The sequence below is a fragment of the Lactuca virosa genome, chromosome 2 (assembly GCF_052849685.1).
Source record: "Lactuca virosa cultivar CGN04683 chromosome 2, Lactuca_virosa_CGN04683_v6, whole genome shotgun sequence".
In the NCBI taxonomy this organism is placed as follows: domain Eukaryota; kingdom Viridiplantae; phylum Streptophyta; class Magnoliopsida; order Asterales; family Asteraceae; genus Lactuca; species Lactuca virosa.
Window position 1 is genome coordinate 217,778,369 of NC_136427.1, and position 20,533 is coordinate 217,798,901.

Below are 20,533 nucleotides of genomic sequence, written 5' to 3' on the forward strand. Positions count from 1 at the left end.
ACGATATTACAATAAATGTCATAGCATACTATAATTAATTAATTTTATACATTCCTAAAAAGATGTTTGTTTTATTTTTAGTATGAATTAATAAAATGGAAAATATCATAGAGATATTGTTATTATTGCATACTATAATTAATACTTTTTTACACTATATAAATACATGTATACGTTTTTTGTTAATCCATATCATAAATCCTTTAACTTTTTTCTCTTTTCAATCTAGATAATACAATACGATGGCAGAGAATAATGCTTCTCAACTGATCTTCGATAAGGTTGTTGAGATCAATGCATCAAAAGAATGTTGGAACATCCGTGTAAAGTCGTGTTGCTTTGGAAGCAAACCTATAAAAACAACCCAGAAATGGTTGGGAGCTTGAACATGATTTTAGTTGATCAAGAGGTAAATTATGCATTTTACTATTTTCGATGTATATTCGGAGGAATATTTAGTGATATTTTCACCTTCTATTACTAATGATATCAACTCTTATGCATCGAGGCTTATCAAGTTTGATGGAAAATTGGGATGTTTTTCTATAAGTGGAGATTGTTCATGGACTATTTGGGTTTTCAATAGAATCGATTGTTACTAATTACAATGTCGGTGAAAATGAATGGTGGTTTTATCGAAACAATCTCCTTTATTTCTTTAAAGGAAATACGATTCAGCATGTCGTTCACGCACATCATGCGCATGAAGTATTTTCATTTTGTTCATGTTTTGAGAAAGTTACTATACCAAATAGAAATATGTGATTGTTTTTATTTCAAATTGCATTCGAAAACCGTTGTTTTTTTCTCATGCATATATTTTAATATTTTATATTAGTTTATGATTAAATATTTTGTTTTTTTATTTATAGTTTTAATCTTCAAGTCATGTTTTATTTTGTTTTATGATATTAATTTTTTTAATATATGTATTCAAGAATTTAATATTCATTTTAAGAGTTCTATGGACATTTGTATGTTTTTTATATGCGTTCCCCCGCGTTTAACGCGTGTCATAATCTAGTTAATGACACTAAAACAAACACAAATGCATAAAATACGGTGCATAATGACATTAAAAACTAATAAAAATGCATAAAATGGCATCTAAACCTTTAAAATTGAGTTTTGTAGTTCCAGATAAACTACTTACAGTCGTGACAGTTCCGGACCAACTCTCAGGAACTGAAGACAATAGCAACAATGAACTCAATATCAACAAATATCAATCTTTATATTACTGAATTGAACACATTGACATGAATAGTCATAGAGCCTCTTTCCTTTATCTCCGTGTTAACCACCGAATCAAAAACACCTTATTCGTTGTTGAGGGTTTTTCATACATATTGGATAACGCGCTAAACATGCCGCATATAGTCTTCTCATTGACCATATTGTAAGCTACGTTCTTTTCCATTGATGAACTTGCCGATCCAGTAGATTCCAGTCATCGTGCTTCATCGCTTCTCGTTTCTTTTCAACCAAGGGTTCATATATCTTCTTCCGGTAAATGTAATATTCGATCTGCATTCTCTAGAACCCGAAATCTTGACCTTCAAATTTGTTGATCATACATTTCTCGTCTTCAGCCATAGCTTTGACGCCAAGTGTTAGAGTCTAAGCACTTTAACAAATGTTTCAGGCGATTTCACACAGTAATAAATACAAAACCAAAAAAATAAGAACACAAAGAATTTACATGGTGCACATGATCAAAATGATTCACTACGTCCAAGGGAAAGCACGAGAGATAGATTTCATTATTTTTGCCCTATAACTTGCGTACGTTAGGTTATAACTTGCGTACGTTAGGTTACATGAATTCATGGAATATAAATATTATCGAGTTTACACTGTCAATAAAGCCAAGAAACTCTATCAAAAACCGGAGATGATGAAATTTAATTAGCGGCATATCTGATATAGGAACTAATGGTGTATCTTCCAGTAAGGCGAATCCCATAAATACTTGTGAGCTGACCAAAAATTGCAAATAAATACTAATGAGCGGGACCACATGCAAGGTCTGCCAGCTAGCGGCGATAGGGTCAATGGGTAAATTAGTCTCCACAACTTAATAATATATTAGTCCTTGTTCTTGATATACTATTTATTGCCTCTCAATACATTAGATATAGATAGGAACTTCTGCAACAACCTCGAATGCAACTAAACCGCATTAATTGTGCTTGTGAAGCGTTTGAAGTCAACGAACTATTGACACGCTCAAACCTCAAGAGAGAAAGGGACTCGCTTCTTCAAGAATGAATTGCTTATATACAAAACAAACATTAATATCTCAACTTACAAGAGGAATCGAAAGTTTGTGGATGTTTTTTCATTGAGGAATTCTATTAAACACTTGGTGTTCATAAAAAAATAAACATCATAGACCTGTTAAATTAAGGGTACTTTTATGTTATAGAAAATTAGGTTTCTATTAGGTTCATGCTTTTTCTTTCTTTCTTGCCCGGTATGAACTGAGTAAGTTTCATCTACTGATTGTCATTCTATGCACCTTCAACCCCTGAATTTATGCATTATTTAACATATTGGAATATGTGGAAACCAATCAAAAAAACTTGTGTAAATATTGCCAAGCTGGTGACAGCTTAATCATACATGAGATTGGTTGAAACTAGAAGTTCAATAACCTGGATTGAAAGAGTAAGCAAGCAATTATGGCATCAAGTCAATTCAATCAGATAATTAAGGTAGAGAAACATGGACATGATTAGGATGAAGGAAACAAGTGTACGATATAATCTTACCTATGGTAACTCTAAAGTGCACCAAACAGCATGTGTGAATTAATTTGAAATTTCACTAGAACTGCCATCCCTGTAGGAGATTACAACAAGTTGTAAATTGGAGACTAATGTAAACTTTTTGTTGGAGAAAACATTAATCTGTTAATAATAACCAAATGAGACACCACATACCTCTTGTTGTTTGGTCTTTATAAAAGAGTTTGGGTCTTCCATTACATGACACAATCCAAAAGTTGTATCCATTAACTTCAGCTCCGGAGTAGTTGATTGCCCATTTGTGAAAACTGTTATTTTTGGACAATCTTTGATTTCCAAAGCCTCTAACAATGGCCATTCAAAAGCCTCCTTCCCCAGGAAAAATCCCTTAAGATTTGGAAGGTTGTGAAGTGTTAGGGATTTTAGACAAGGGAACACAACCTCGGTGGGTCTAATTTCGGAATCTTCAACTTGCTTGACAATCACATCCATATTCCTGCAGTCACTTATCCGTAGCTCTTGCAGGTGCAATAGACTACCAACCATGCAACACGTGAAAACGTGTCCAAGACGTGGACATCTTTTAATTGACACCTTTGTAAGGTTTGGAAAGTTCAACACTATCTGCTGATTGATCTTCCACATATGTTTTAGTTTATCTAGTCGATCCAGAGCCACCTCCTTTAGCTTTGGAACTACCACAACAGAATGTGTTTCTTTCGCATCATTGCTTGTTCCTTGTAATACTTCAAATACCTCCTCTATTGTGGATTTAGAATAAGTGGGTAATTTGGTAATATAAATCTTTTCAAGATTCTTCAGATTCAGCAACTCGTTGCATGGAAAAATTATGCGGCTTTTCAACAGTTTGTCAAACCATTGTGTATCGACTTCAACTAAATTTGAAAAAGACCAAGAGAACTGAAACAGCTTTTTCATGTATGGAGTAGAGCACATACGGAGTTGAGTCTGCTAAGAAAAAACAAGCATAGATCATCACACATGCCAATTATTATAAAAGAAAATTACATTTGGTATATATGGTGTTTGGCATGCCTATAACAAGAACAAAATGGAACTTAGACCAAGTCCAATGGGACAATTCACTAAAATAATAGTCTCACCCAAATAGGTGGAACTCACTAGAACACGTTCTCTTCAATGAACCAAAATGTATTTCCAATCGACAACCTAGTTTATGGCACTACTTACATTATTTTTTGTGAATATGAGCAATGTGGGGATAAGGGTTGAAACAAAATTCAGATTTGTCTATTGTATTTGTTCAAACAATTTAGATTGTTATCAATGTCTAGTCTGTTTAAATAAAAATAATAATTACATTTTTTTTTTTTTTTGTTAGATGGGGGGAGGTCAAAACAAAATAAATTAAGAAGTAAAAGATGAGTGTATCGGAAACTTCGAAAAGGTAATTTTTCATGTACTTGTTTAGTTATAGTTGCATTCATCTACAGAACAATTACATCCGGTTTTATTAAGAAAACAGATAATTATGTTATTGTATTTTTTATATTTTTTATTGCACACTCAAATAACGCAAACGACATATGGATGATAGACTTATTCTTTTACACTATTTTCGTAAAATTTTAGTAATTACTAAACACTACATAAATGTTAGAGAATTGGATTAAAACGATATAAATGATTTAATAAGAAAATATAGTTGCATACAAATATCTGTTTGTGAATGTATGAGTGAAACTATGTGAAATAAGGTAATGCTTTTCTTTCCATCTATTTTGTGTTTTTTTCTTAAACGAAAGAAGATGTTGGTTTTAGAAGCCTTTTTTCTGGTTCATTATGTAAAATAAGGCTAATGACATAAAAACTCTTAAATTTGACATAAATGTTCGGTTTTACCCTTTTGTGTATTTCTGGTTCATTAAAGTCTGGAAGTTTGCAACTTTTTTATTTCAATTTTACCCTTTTGTGTATAAACCAGAAGTTTGAACTTTTTTTTTCAATTTTACCTTTTTGCGTGTTTCTGATTCATTAAAGCCGTTACATTTGACAGAAATGTGAAATGTTTCATTTTACCTTTTCTTTTTGGTTCATTAAAGCCCTTCATTTGGCAAAAATGTTCAGTTTTACTGGGTAAACCTGCAAAAATGGCCAAATTGAAAAAAAAAAAAAAAAAGTTGCAAACCTTCTGCTTTATAGAACCAAAAATACGCAAAAGGAAAAAACCGAACATTTCTGTCAAACGTAAGGTCTTTTATGTCATTTGCCCATTTAAATATTAAGTGGTTAACTTATAATCTTTCTTAATAAATAAAAATGATTTTGCCACTTGTTATCTTCTAATGGTGCTACATGGCTTTTTCTTATTATTGTCATTTTATATTTTTTCCACATGTCATTTTAGTTTTTTCCATTTTATTATATTTCATATACTATTTAAATGTAATAATAAATGCATATCATATTCATTAATCAACTTTTCTTCTAATTTTAAAATTACTAAATTAAAGTCTCATTAGTTTCCTTTGTTTATTTATCTAAATTATTTGTTTAAATTTAAAAGATAAAAAACACTTTAGTTTTAATAATTCAATATTTTTTTCACTTTTCTTATAAATTCAAACTTTTCAAATGTTTAGAATTTCATATTTAATTTTTCTTCTAAATAAACTCATGTAATATATGGGTCTCACACCTAGTGAGTGAATATAGCATATCTTTCATATCATCAGAGGCAACTTAATATCTTAGGAATGAAATATTAATGTATAATTAAAAAAAATCATATTTTCGTAACTTTTTATGGATATAAAAAAAGGGAAGTGGTTATGTATCTTCATTTGGTTTTGTTTTGTACTTCCTTCTGGAATACACATATGAACCACCAAAATTTTTAAGCAAATAATATTTTAAACATCATAAAACGACACATATGCTGACCTGGTTATATGATGAAGTAAAGTAACAACATACCTCATGTGTAGTATTGGTCAAATGGAAGTTGAGGCCACATTCAAGACTATGCTTGCCTAACCCTGTATGTATGTAATTGAGTTTCGGAGCCATCGAGTGGCCAGATGTGAAAATCATCATTTGTGGGCAGCCATACATCTTAAACTTTTCTAATACTGACCATCTGAACTCATTCATCCCCAAGAAGAAACCCTTAAGATCTGGTAAACCTACTAGTGTAAGAGACTTCAGACGAGGGAAGACTATAGTTGTTGATGTTTCTGTGTGGTCTCCATCTTCCTTCACAATCACTTGCATTGCCTTGCACTCTTCTACAGTCAATTCTTTGAGTTGCTTGAGGCTTTCAAGTGTGGAACTTGTGAATATATATTCCAAAACATCACAATTTTTTATTTTCAATATCGTTAGGTTAGGCAATTGAAGCAAAGTCATATTTGCCGACCTTGGGATGGTGATTGCACTACAAGTTGTATCATCATTTCCACGACCAACATTCCTACTATGAACACCATCATTGTTGACCCCTTCACTTTCAAATATCACCATCATTGAATTGCATCCTGATATACTCAACTCTTCAATCTTATGCAGTTGCCCCACTAGGTAGGGTGGAAACACTCTTGATAGGGCATCACAGCAAAGTATATCAATCTTTTTGGTGTATTGGCATAAGAACCAAGAAGCAACATCGACTTGAGAACGCTACAACACATGAAAAATCAATGGATCTGCTTAAATAAACAAAGCTTACTTGTTTGCTACACACATACACACTACAAGTTAACACAAATTTTGTTTCTATAAATGTGCTTACAAACACAAGTGCTTCCTACAACTAAGGTAATATACAGAAAAATTACTATATTTTGGCCATTTTTTGTGGTTTAACAACCCCATTTCATTTTTAGCTCATTAAAGTGGTCAAAATTGAAAAGGTTGTCAAAGTTTAGTCCAATTAATTTCACTAAAGCCACTCAATTTTGACAAACATTTTCTGTTGTGACAACTTTAACCAGATATTGCAGGTTAAAGTGGTTGGCATAGAATATATCCCCAAACTTGGGTGGCTTTCATGAGACAAACTGAAGTAGAATGGATAAACTGAAAAAAATGATCAAAATATAGTGGTTTTTCTATATATTGCCCAGTTCAAAATTAGTATAGTGCCATGATTTATGAAGAGAAAATAGATGACATTGCACTCTTTAACCTATTACCCCCTCCATGTAGGAAAATAAAAACATAACTTTACTTGAAAAATTATTATTAGGAAATGAGTTGGCAATCAATATGCTTATATTTTCGTACTTGCACTGATTAAATCATCTTCTTCTTGTTTAAACAATTTAACTAAAATGAACAGTTAATTTAGGACACAATGGCAAAAGGAAGAGCAATTTAAAATGCAAACGTTAGCATCTTATCAGTCATTATTAATAATTAATTTATTCTAAGTCTTCCATCAAATGTGTGTTACATCTAAACGAAAATATTTTAGTATTTCTCAATATAGAATTATTGAGAAGGCAAACTCCATGATATAAAATAATCACTCTTATCGATATCAGTGTATCTAAAAATAAGGGGTTGTTTGGGATTGTTTTTTGAACTTCAAAAATGTTTTTGGGCAAACATGCTTACGTGGTGTTTGTTTTTTGGCAAAACATTTTTAAATCTCTTATGTCTGCGGGTGGAAAATATTTGAGGAAAAGACTGTTTTATAGGAGAAAAATATACAAAAAAATCTTTTTGACCTCTTTTCCCAAAAGGAAAAAAAATAACCTTTGATTTTGGAAGATGTTTTTTAAGTTCTAACCATATGTGATATTTCTTCTGCCACCACCAATGTTGACATCACCGTTGCCACCACCGCCGCTCATCGCCACCACCTTCGCCGCCAATACCACCTTCGCCCCCACCCCCACCTCCCCCTACCGCCACCACTTTCACCATCTCCACCTCCACCAACACCAGCTTTCTTTTTTTTTATAGAAAAAGATTTTTAGCCCACATTTTATTCGGTACACATTGAAGAACACCGAAAACATTTTACCTCTTCAAAAACAAACACCACCTTGTTATCTTATGGTGGTGGCAAAATAAGTTTTTTAAAATATGTTTGGATTAACTTTTTTCTTGTTAAAAGTCAATAAATTAATAAGTTAAAATCTGTTTGACTTAAAATCTCCTTTTTTAATCTATTGTGGTTAAAAAACTAAAAAGAAATTCAAAAAATCAGGTTTTACATGTTTTTTAAAATCTTCTTTTTGAAGCTAATGGAAAAACTATTTTGAAAACTGTTTTTGGGGTTGCCAAACATTTTTTTTGACTGATTGACTTTTCAAAAAGCTAATAAGTCGATAAGATGTTTTGAAAATCAATCCCAAATACGTCGTACATGTCCATTTATTAATTGTTCGTTAGATTGTATATTGTAAAACCTGTCTTAATTCTAATATTATGAATAGAAAGCACTTTTAGAACAATTTTTTTACTAAGGAGTCTTGTTCAATAAAGGCTTGGGAAATGAAGATCTTGAGATTTTCTCATAATCGAAAATCTTGACGTTTGACTCTATGATAGTTCAATGTCATAAATTTAATATTTTTAAAATAACACTTTTCTGTTACAAAAAAAATTGTAAACCGGGTCTTTTGCCGCATATTGTATTTACCTAAAAATACTCTTTTGCCCTTGATTTTTTAATTTATTTAAATAAACACACCCCCACCCCACCCCCCTTACCTTACCTTACCTACCCCATCATTTTTTCCTATGTAAGACAGGGACCAAACACGTAACAAAAACAAACAGTAGGAACCTTCCGAGTTAAAAAAAAATTAGTTAGGGCCAAGCGCGAAAATTACCCCAAACCATAGGGACCATTCATGTAATTTACTCTTCTTTTAAACAACAAACCGAATTTTATTAAGCCAAACTAGCAAGCTAGACGATAAAAAAAGTGCATCAACAAAAAAGACATCAAGAAAATCATTTGTGTAGCAATTTTCATATTACTTAGCAAAAAAATCAAGAATAATGTTGATATGGCTTATATGCATCTATCAATCAATTTTTTTCTCTCCCTCACAATCGGGTCTAAATCCACCATTCATTTTCGTCAATTTAACAAAAAAAGGATAAAAAATGCATTTGATATGATTTATAAACATGCTTATCATGAATCACTTTAATGGCCTATACAAACGAATAAACTATAATAAATTAGGTATGTAGTTATTTATTGTCTTTTCCAGCTTCTGAGAGTTAGCTTATGGAGCTATATAATGCAACTAATGGAAAAGATAATATAATAATAAAAACAAAAACCTAATAATTGAAAATGTAAAGGATCCAATTAAAAGAAATCATACCTTGAACTGATCATGGGTGGAAGTAGTTGTGACTGTAGTACCGCCATCGATACTCTTTAGCACTGGCAGAAAATGAAGCTCGAGGCTTTCAAGATGAGGGAAGGATATGGTGTTTGTGTGAGTAGATGTACCTTCCATTTCTTCATTTTCATCAATATCTCTATTTGAAACAACTTCTTCAATACCATCACAAGAATATATCCTTACCTCCTTTAAGTTGGGAAGAAGTTTGCCCATGAGAGGTGAAAATAAGTACTTTACGCTATTGCAATTATTCATGTATATGTTTGTGAGATTGTGGAATGAGGATTGTGATTGGTTTTGAGGAATTACAAGTTTGTTCCAGTTGCACTTCCACACATCACTAATCCTCTCCATATCTCGTAAATATAAATCATTGAGATAGGGAAGTAGTAGTAGTGGTTGATGATTATGCAGAATTGTTGTGAAATCTGTGCGACTGCTACTGGAACTCTCCATCTCAAACACCACTTCAACATCCTTACAGCCCCATACTTTAAGTTCTTTAAGGTGATGAAAAATAAATTTCGGATGATTTGATAATCCAACGTCAGGAATACTACCATGCTCCTCTAAAATCTCCCCATTCACTATAACATCAATCTGCAAATATCACAACAGATATAATTAGAAATCTCCTACAATAGGTATGCAAAATACACGCACTTACACAAATACGTAAAAATGATATTTTTCAGACTATATTACAAAATTGGTCCCTGAGTTTATGTGTTTATCTGGTTTTACTGGTTTAGGTTCATTAAATTGTTTTGCAATTTTGGTCCCTATTTCATGGTCTATTACTCACACCGTTAATATAAATCAGTCAAGCCTTATTAAATAACTATTTTGCTTTTGTATTATTAAACATCTTTATAACTATCCATAGGGGCCCCACCACCTACGTACCGCTTCTTGCTGAAGGTTGTTTTGACGGTGTTTCAGCATTCCTGTGAGTGAAGGATATGAGTAAACCGATTAAGGGGGTGATTGTTGGATTAATCGGTTTAATTATCACATACTCACGTGCATGGCTGAAACTATGGTTTAATAATTGTTCCATGATTTTATATTTTATGTCTTTTAGTTAGTAATTTAGTAAGTTAGAAGTAGTATTTGACCAATTATATGGACTTTGACTTTGTAAAAGTGCACATGGAGAGAATGAGTCACTAGATATACAAGTCATTAGATGGTATTGGTCTTTAGGGCATCCACAATCCATTGAATTCTATAGAGTTAAATGGATTGCCACATCATCCATTAAACATCTATACAATACCAAACACAACTCATTAAACACCTACTCAATCCTAATCACCACTTTATTCCTTCTACTGAACCATTCAATGATCATTCAACTCTATTCCATGTCATCACCCACACTCCATTCAACTCTTATTCAATCCTAGTCATCACCCTATTAAACTCTTATACTACTTGCATTATGGATGCTCTTAGGTAGAAGTGGTCAAGTAAGACCTATTATTTTTGCTAGTTTTTTGGTTCACATAGCCATTAGTTGTTAGAATAAAGTAAGTAGCTTTTATGTATCTCACTTCGTTTTACCTCTTGTACACATTCATAATCCAAGAGTGATTCTATTTTCTCTCCATCAAATTCACGTACATATATTTGTGAAGTTCTAATAATCAGGCTATTAATCCTACACTTCCCCTTTCATCATCTTCCTCACTTCCCCACTCTGTTGCTGCAAGTACTGTCGGTCCTTAGTTACTCAACCCTTTTTGCATGATCGACTTCTCCACCACAATCTAGATCCGTCCAATCTTCCTCCATCGCAATCACTTTCCTCACCACTACCATACTTGATCTCAGATTAATTTTTCATCATCATCAAACATGGAAGTTCCAATGCATGGTATTAATTTAACTACCGTTAAGTTTTCTACATCATCAACACATTATTCGGTGTATTGAAATCCAAAATCATCATTTATGTTGCAAGTAACATAAGACCAACACCCTGCAAAGTAGAAAAATGCAATTCATGCAACATGGTGTCGTAATCCAAAACCATTAGAAGCGTATAAAAAGATTCCACGTCCCTCATTCTGTACTCCTTGATGATATATATAAGATACTATTTGAGATCCTTTATTTTAGGACCAGATATACATGCTTTATCGCCAATATATATATATATATATATATATATATATATATATATATATATATATATATATATATATATATACCCCTGCAGTCGAAACGGGAGGTGAGCAGATGTTGAGACTTAAGATAAACCATCAAATAAAACCCGAAGTAATCCTTTAGTAAAAATACTAACAATTTGATAACGAGATAGTATATGATATACCCGAACGTGCCCGCGTTGAATCTTCTCCAAAACAAAATGTATGTCTAATTTTATGTGTTTCGTTTACTGATGTTGGACTGGTTGGCCGTCAAATAAATTGTGCTAATGTTATCACAATAAACAATAGAGGTGCGAGAATGTGGGTGATTAAGCTCCAAAAGCAAATTTGGAATCCAACACAATTATGCCACAACATTTGCCACACCGCGGTATTCGGCCTCTGTACTTGATCGAGATAGAGTGGTTTGTCGCTTAGGCGGCCAAGATAGCAGATTATTTCCGAGAAAAACATAATATCCCGAAGTGGAGCGTCAAGTATCTGGGCAGCCGGCCTACTCGACATTAGTATAGGCTATTAGTGAAGGAATGGGGGACTTATGAATGGTTAGACCGAATGAGATAGTCCCTTAAACATATTGTAGAATCCGCTTGAGTGCATGTAGATGTGGCGCTCAATGTGCATGCATATACATTCAGATTTGTTGCATGGTATACATCAGATTGTGTCTCGTGAATATTAAATATTGAAGTGCCCTGACCATGCTTCGATAAGAAGTTGGGTCATCAATAAGTGGACCAACGTTAGCACTTGGTTTTCTCTATGTATCAACCGGTGTGGCTGCAGGCTTACAATTTGACATTCGTACCCGTTCTAAGATTTTGAAGGCATATTTATGTTGAGATAAATGTAAACCAGAGACTGTTTTGGAGACAACGATCTCAAAAAAAAAAAAAAAAAAAAAAAAAAAAAAAAAAAAACAACTTAGAGAGTCTAGATCTTTCATAGAAAATTCATGAGAGTTGGGCCATGAACCGGATCGGTCGATGTAGTAAGGATAATGCCATCGACATATAAAAGTATGTAAGCTTTTTCCTGACCGTGGTAATAAGCCATCAGTGCCTGTTTTAACCCGTAGAGGGAAGTTTAAGACGGCACACGTGATCAGGAAAACGCGAGTCCCGAAACCAGCCGGTTGATGCATAAACGTTGTTTCAGATAAATAACCGTGAAGAAAAGCATTGTTGACGTCGAGTTGGTGAATCGGCCAAAAACGAGAGATGTCAATGCTAAGGATCGTTCGAATAGTAGCCGGTTTTACCATCGGGATAAAAGATTCTCCACAATCAATTCCCACCTGTTGAAAGACTCCACGTCCCTCCTTATGTATTCCTTGATGATATATATAAGATACAATTTGAGATCCTTTATTTTAGGACATGATATACATGCTTTATCTCCAAATATATATATATATATATATATATATATATATATATATATATATATATATATATATATATATATATAATTATCCAAGTTTAATAACCACAAAACCTGTTTCCAAAAGACATTATACTTTTTAGGTACCAGATGAGTTAAATGTGAAATTTAAGTGAAATAGTTGTAGGACATGTGTGTGTGTGTGTGTGGGGGGGGGGGGGGTAGGGTAGGGGGATGGAAGAAATTTTAGTAAGGTAGAACACCTTGAGCTCATGATCAGTGAACAAATGGTAGATACAATGAACAAATTGTTGCTCCGGACTGTATCTCTAAATTCTTCTTTCTTTTTCTTTTTTCTTGTTTGATGCCACGGCCATTTGGGTAACTCCGAACACAAAATCCCCCTAGAACCCAAGGTGACAGGGAAGGGGAGAAAAACCCAAAAGGGGGACGACGAAGGAGGAAGACCAAGCAACCGCACAGAATACCTCCTCTCCACCTATTTTAGAAGGGAATTATGAAGTGGAAGAAAATATACTTAAGATTATTACCTGAGGAGATCTGTGTATAGCTTCAAACACTTTTGGTGGAAGATGAAATGGAATATCAATTTCTATCTTCAACAATTGTTAGAAGTTAAAAAGCATACAAACACGCACGCTGCAGAACATCCAACTTCAGGTGAGAGTCACACAAACAACTGAAGTAAAATGTCCTTCAAGGCTTCAAAAACGATCTGAAAAACGAGGCATGGAGGGGAACCGAGATGTCCCTCCTGAGACAAGTAAGGTGGTGGGGCAGCACAGGGAAAACAATAGCGGTGGGGTGGTCGGTAAATGGAGGGGGGGAGGTTCTACTCTTCGACATTAGGGGTAAAGGGATAAGGAGCTTGCTCCCATCGACCGACTGAGAGTAGGGATTAGGTTATATTTATTTTTGACAAATCAAATTTTAGTTCCAACTGATCTTCCTACTAACTAAATTAAGGTAAGTGTCAAAATCAAGAGAGAGAATTAAGAGAGAAATAATGAATTCCACATGTCATTATTTTATATGAGTAGGAAAATAGATAGGAACAAAAGGTAGGATGATATATAAATTTTCTTTATTTTTTAATTTAATAATAAAATAATAATAATAACAATACTAATAATAGAAAATAAAAACAAGGGAAAATGGGTATTTTTAAAGTTCAACAATCAAGATGTTAAGTTTATCGTAAGGACTAAAAATGCTAAAAAGATGAGTTAAGGACTAAAACAGCAAAGAAATCTTTTTTAGACTTAAACAAAAAAACATGTAAACAAAGGAAACAAATTTAAATTTGTAATGTACTTTATTCTTTACCATACATAAATAATTTTGGGTGATCACTCATTTAATCAATAGAAAAAATATGTAGAATCTTTGCATTTAATGGAAATACCCAAAAATTGTTATTTTCAGTCGCTCTTAATAATACATAATAATATTTGAAGTTACAATTGTTAAAATAAATGAAACACACATGCTCATAGGTGTAGAGAAATAACAAAGCAAAAAAAAAAAAAAAAAAAAAAAAAATTGCTTATAAATTTGTAAAAATAACAATGTGAAGGTTGAGAGAGATCCACACTTAGCGATGTGGGAAATCTAGCCTGCTTTTGCAAACTTAAAAGTGAACTGATATTGGGTACTTTGTCCATGTTTTAGAATTCAGAGTTTTAACTTTTTTTTTTATCACATGTTGAAGTGTAGAGATACAGAAATAATTTTTCAGGACACATTTCTTCATGCAAGTTCATAATCTTATACACTTTTCAGTGTCCAATGAATTGTGTAGAATTGATTAATTTGTTGTAGTGTGATATGTATATATGTATATGTATGTATGTACACACACTCACATATATATATAGTGTGAGTGTGTATATAGAGACACATATAAATAAGTGCTCTAACACCAAAATAGAAATAGAAATAGAAAGCTGAATGACATTGCATACCTCTTGGCTTTTCTGAACCAATTCAATGTTTCTCCCGGTTTCCTCCCAAGGTCTCAAACCATCTATACTCACATTCATAAGTGTGCTCACATCAGAATTGGTGAGAGTCGGAGTGAATACGTTTACAAAGCTCACACATGTTTCTATATCTATCCTTTCAACAGCTTGAAAGCTACGGATAAGGATATCAGAGCTAATTGCACCTTTCATCCTCCACAACTCTCTTAGCTTATCCAACCTATATACTTTAATGTGTCTCAACTTGCTACTGAATTCTTCAATTTCACCAATACAACTCATGTTGATGTTAAATAACACTTCAATGCCTCCACATAATGAAACATGAAGCTCTTCCAGATGACCCAGCAAAGACATGGGATTGGTTGGAAACAGATTCACAAGATTATCACATTCTCTCACTTCAATCTGTCTCAACAAACAGGCATTAACTTCGTCACTACTACTAAATTGATAAGGCCATATCTCTTTCAGCTTATTCATCCTCTGAACTTTCAATATCTCCAACTTAGGAATCAGCACCTGCACAACAATTAAGACTTGTTGATCATCAACAGCACCACCCGATCAATTTATCGTGCAATCATATTAAAAATATTTTACTTGAGGAATGCCCTAAATTATATATAACTGTTAACATTAATGTCAATATAGATTATAGAGGTACCTGTTTGTTGAAGAAGGGTTGAAGTGCAGATTTATTACTGGACATAGAAGATGTTGCACATGTATTCTCAGAATAAATACTAGTGAAATGAGGAAGGCAATCAAGTCTCAACTCCACCAGCTGTGGTAGCTCAATGACATTAACCGTGTGGCAAAAACCTACAAACTTTGGTAACCTATCCAAAGAAAGAAACTTTAGCCCTTGAAACTTAATGATCCCAGCTCCACCATTCTCACTATGTGCAAGTACTTCCAGAATAGGGCACTGTGAAACTGTTAGACGCGTAAGCTTTGTCAAACCACTTGCTATAGGGACTGTGAAGAGGTATCTCAAGTTTGCACACTTGAAAACATCAAGGATTTTTAGATTATTAAACGACTGATGGTGAATAGGAACAGAGCCCACTAGAACTTCTTCAAGAACATTCATACCATCCACTTCTAAATAAAGCACCTCTGTTTTCTTAAACAACTGATTTATTCGAGATTCCAATAACTCATCTTTTTTAGTGACCAACATCAACGTGTTTGCGAATGGGTGCATCTTTAAGCCCGGATTGTCTGCTATACTACGTCCCATGGAGATCCTGAACCTTTGAAGTTTCGTAAACAACATATTCTCGGGCTTAACCTTGTAGCAATGGAACTCAACTTCTAATGCAAAAAGATTCTGTGAAAGTTCTGCTAATTCATCACGATTTCCATCTGTGAAGTGAATAGCGTATCCATCAACAGCTCTCATATACAGCTCTTCCAAGTTGACCAAATTTCTCAAGACACCGTCATCAATACGAAGATTGACACAACCCGTCAAATCCAATAGCTTTAGCTTCTTCAAATTTCCAATTGTGGATGGTAGCTTTCTGAGGCCACAATGTGCAAAACTGAGCACTTCCAGATTCAATAATTCACCAATAACAGAGCAATCAAACATCAATAGGCACTGATGGAGAATGAGTGTTCGTAGCTTGGTGGAGCATTGAAGTGATCTGGGAATCAATGGGTACTGCATTTTTTCATATGCTACAACTTCAAGACTTTCCATTCTTTCATAAAAATCTTCAGGAAACCTAAGCGACTTATCTCCATGCATAAGTCTCAAAAGAGATAAGTTCGGGTACCAAAAATCTCTGGGAAACTCAGACATACCCGTGCAAGTAATAGAAACTCTTTTGCAAGCTCTACTCCACTTTGAAATATCACCATGGTTGATTATCCATGGATGGTCACCTTTAGAAACTCTACCTAACACAAAAGCAAGCACAAGATCATGCATTTTGACACACCCATCATCATCACTATTCATCAACAAATTTGCACTTTTGAGATTCTGCACACATGTTTTTGTCCTGTCTCTTGCATCTCCCAAAGTAGAAACTTCACTTAACAACTGTAGACCCCAAGCATATCTTGTGAGTTCTTCGATTGGAATATCAAAGTCATCAGGAAACAAGCAACACAGAAGAAAAATCGCTTTTTCCTCCTCTTTTTTTATATAGTTATAGCTTATCTCAATAACTTCTTGCACGCTGTCATCTAGATTTTTCTTCTTCAAATGTTGAAGCGTATCTCTCCATACAAACACTTCTTGCGACTTAAGGGTTGTGGCAATAAGTTTAATGGCAAGGGGCAAAAAACCACATCTTCTGACAACTTTACATCCAATTTGATTGAGCTCCACATCATGTTGTTCTGAAACTCCTGTGATTTGCCAAAAGAAGTTTTGTGCTTCGAGCTCCTCCATCACATCCACTCTAACTAGTGTCAAATCCGAATCAGCTTCTACTGCAATTTTATTGCAAATATTTTGATTTCGTGATGTCAGCAACAACTTGAAGCCATTGGGAAAAGGAATTAATCCAATATCTTTGAGTTCAATCGTTTCCCACACATCATCTAATATCAGTAAAACCTTTCTTCTACCTTCTGGAAGGTTCCCAAATGTTATACGAAGACGATCTGCTCTTGCAGTGTTACTAGTTTCTGTGAGGAATTGGCCCATGTATTCTGCCACAGCTTGTTGAATAGAAAACATGTTAATTTGTTGCCCAATAACCACCTTCACAACATAATCAAACGTTTTCTTATCTTCTGCAGTCTTTTTCAGTTGTTCCATCATTGTGGTTTTCCCAACACCACCCATTCCACATAGGGCTATCACTTTGCTTGTGTGATCTTGTTGGAGGGACTCGAAGGCTTTCTTAAAAGACTTCTCTCTCGATTTGAAGTGATTTTGTTGGAGGGCATCACCATCCGAGTGTGCAGAACAGGATGTGATTTTCGAGTTCACTTTCCCAAGAGGTTTTTGAGCATCACTCCAAATTATCTTACTATTTTCATCAATAAGACTTTCCATCTCCTCCGTGATCTTGAATGCATTCCTTCCCGCTCGATACCTCATTTTCATGTTAAAACATCCGGTCCCGGTATTTGAAATGTTTTTAGCATCTTCTTTAACCTTTTTGACATCTTCCAACCACCCTGTTACACGAGAAGGTATCTCCAGATTACTTATGTTGTTTGTTTCCATGTGATTTTTTACATCATGGCTTGTACCATCTAGTTGCTTCATTCTAGTATTCATGTTCCTAACATGTTTTGTGGAGGAAAATATATATCCCAACTGTTTCTTGACTGGAACCATCAAAGAGTCGATGATAATAGGACTGATGATTGCAGATACAAACTCCATCTTTCAATATTTTAGCTTTTACACAGACCTGCAAACCATGTACCAGATAAAAAAGGGGATGAAATTGTTAAAAGTTGTTAATTAGTATACCTTGATCCATGGATATTTTCATTATTAACTTGCCTAGCTAACTTTTTTCAAATATCATATAGTATAATCCATAGATAATTACTATTATAAAATTAAGTTTCCTTTCAGGATTTAGGAATTAAAACACATAACACGTTTGGCTATAAAAGGTAAGGTTGTGAGAGATGAGGAAAAAATATCGTGCCTTCAATTAGGATATCAATTAAGGGGATTTATTAGGGCTATAGAATTGATCTCAACGTGGAAGCATTCGTCCAAAAAAAAACTATTCCTCCAAAACATTGTTCAATAATCAAGAGAAGGAAAATGAGGAGGCATTGCCATTCATTTAAACATTTAGTTGATTTTATCTGTAGAGCATACACAAATAATCAATAACGAGTAGCAAAGCAAACACTTTTTTTCCAGATAATTTCATCAAGGATCGATAGATTCAAACAAAGAAAACAAGTGATTCAACAAAAACGTACCTCGCTCTACTATATCCGCCTGTTCTAATGCTTGCTGTTTTTGCTGCTTAGTAAAGTGTGTATGTGAACAAGTGATTCGAATTGTAAACAAGAAGGCCAATATATGAACAAGGCTCAGTTATTGATGTTGCGTACCATGGATTTGGATGAATGGAAATAAAGTACTTTTTTCCATTTTAAAGAGAGACAACAATAATACAAAATCACATCCATATTTACCTTTTGACTGTATCTATAATGTGTTACACGCATGATCTGGGGTACTAAGAGCACTACGAAGTGTAAAGTGCAGCACAAATAATGGAGTCAACAGTCCACCGGTTGCTTTATTGAAGCACCACTTCAATTCCCGATCCCACGGACCCTTGTTGAAGATGTGATTTACACACACACATATATATATATATATATATATATATATATATATATATATATATATAGAGCTAGTTAACTAATTATTGTGTGGATGTAAGGATGATTGTGGACCAATCAAAAATAAAAAAATAATTAAATAAATAATAAATAATATAATGATATAATAGTAATCTTGTATATATTAATTTTTTAAACCAAAAATAAACATGGTTATATATAGAAATCATTTAATGGCAGTTCCGATAAAATCTTATTAACCCTATGAATCGGTCCTCCCGTATCCAAAATCTTCACTCACTACCGATGCAGTGCCCTAAATACAGAGAGAAGGAAGGAAGAACGGCTCGATCAACTTTATTCCCGCCGCCGGAAACCCGACAAGTTTTTGCCCTGCTTCGACTGTAGCATCTGCCTCGACTTCGTTAAAGATCTGGTGGTCACTCTTTGTGGCCACCTCTATTATTGGTCGTGTATCTACAAATGGTTATCTTTCACCACCGATTCCGGCACCAATCCGCCATGCCCCGTTTGCAAATCCGAAATCTCCCACACCTTCGTCGTCCCTCTTTACAGCTGCGGCAAAACATTTTCCGACAACGAACCTAACGGCAAGACTCCAAACACCACCGTTGTTATCCTCCCTCGGCCACACGCTGCCCTCTTATCCCCGCCCAATTCTGCCCGTCAACCACCGTACGGAAGTTTCAATGACTGTATCGATGTTTACAATCCGAATGTATGGATGTTCGGAGAAATGATTTACACTAGGGTGTTTGGGAACTTGAAAAGTTTGTGTTTGTTTCCGAATTAGTAGTAGCCCTAGGTTAAGAAGGCAAGAGATGCAGGTTGATAGATCTTTGAACATATTGACTTTTTTTCTCTTTTGTTGTTTCTACTTGTGCCTTCTCCTTTAACCTAATTAAGCTAATTCTATGATAATTAATTACTTTCTTACCTTGTCATCATAAACTGATTGGATCTTCTCTTTTTTTCTGTATGTAGGGTATGATGAAACTGTTTGGGACTATTGTTTATCACACAAACAGGTACTTAACACTGCAGTTATTCTCTTTTTACCCACAATTGCAAATCTATTCATGGACATAATCTTGACATATTCCATATTTCTCACTGGGCTGAAAAAAGAGTATGATTTTAAAGGTGGTGAAGGTTCAAAAAGTGAAAGAATGCAAAGGGTAAAATTGTGACTAGAACCGAGCTTTTCTTCTTGCACTGTTTATCGTATAATTTATTATTTTAATTTTGATTTCACTATCTTTCAAACTGATTGTTTTCCTTTTTAGTTTATAATTATATCTCAAAGGATGGTGGTCGCTTTGGGAACTCAAAATGGTTCAATTGATGTTATTCATGTTTCTGCAAATGATGTAGCTGCAAGTTACCGATATGTCAATTGTGTAGTCATTTTTCTCTTTATCTTGTTAGTTTTTGTTTTTTTTAATGCCTCTTAATGTCGATTATTCTTTATATTTAGATAATTGAAACAACGAGAGATATCGAAGCAAAATAGGGTACATATGAACCTTACAACAACTAGAATGGAATCTTGA

General features: G+C 34.0%; 1 protein-coding gene and 1 pseudogene across 4 annotated transcripts; one reads left to right on the plus strand and one right to left on the minus strand.

Moving 5' to 3' along the window:
• Positions 1–1,083: 1,083 nt before the first annotated feature.
• On the minus strand, positions 1,084–18,748 carry LOC145160206 (disease resistance protein At4g27190-like). Of its 4 annotated transcripts, none has more exons than XM_079079315.1 (8): positions 18,588–18,744; positions 15,337–18,055; positions 14,652–15,191; positions 9,083–9,706; positions 5,709–6,410; positions 2,946–3,719; positions 2,775–2,844; positions 1,084–1,620 (listed from the first exon to the last, which is right to left on the minus strand). In XM_079079315.1, exons 2-7 carry the CDS (start codon positions 18,025–18,027, stop codon positions 2,830–2,832), a joined length of 5,346 nt encoding a protein of 1,781 aa, XP_078935441.1. In that variant the 5' UTR covers positions 18,028–18,055; positions 18,588–18,744; the 3' UTR covers positions 1,084–1,620; positions 2,775–2,829. The 4 variants fall into 4 exon arrangements, with proteins under 4 accessions (XP_078935441.1, XP_078935439.1, XP_078935438.1 ...); XM_079079313.1 differs by having other exon boundaries at positions 1,084–1,627; XM_079079312.1 differs by lacking the exon at positions 1,084–1,620 and adding an exon at positions 2,258–2,657.
• Positions 18,749–18,837: 89 nt separating this feature from the next.
• On the plus strand, positions 18,838–19,876 carry LOC145158218 (E3 ubiquitin-protein ligase RMA1H1-like; annotated as a pseudogene).
• Positions 19,877–20,533: the final 657 nt, after the last annotated feature.

Bases quoted from the DNA above. Each gene is read 5' to 3' on its own strand.
- LOC145160206 (XM_079079315.1), bottom strand. From the start codon at position 18,027: ATGGAGTTTGTATCTGCAATCATCAGTCCTATTATCATCGACTCTTTG. The intron at 9,707-14,651 runs GTATGCAATGTC...TGATATTTGCAG, and splicing joins TGGTTCAGAAAAGCCAAGAG to ATTGATGTTATAGTGAATGG. The intron at 6,411-9,082 runs GTATGATTTCTT...CATGTGTTGTAG, and splicing joins CCACCCATGATCAGTTCAAG to CGTTCTCAAGTCGATGTTGC.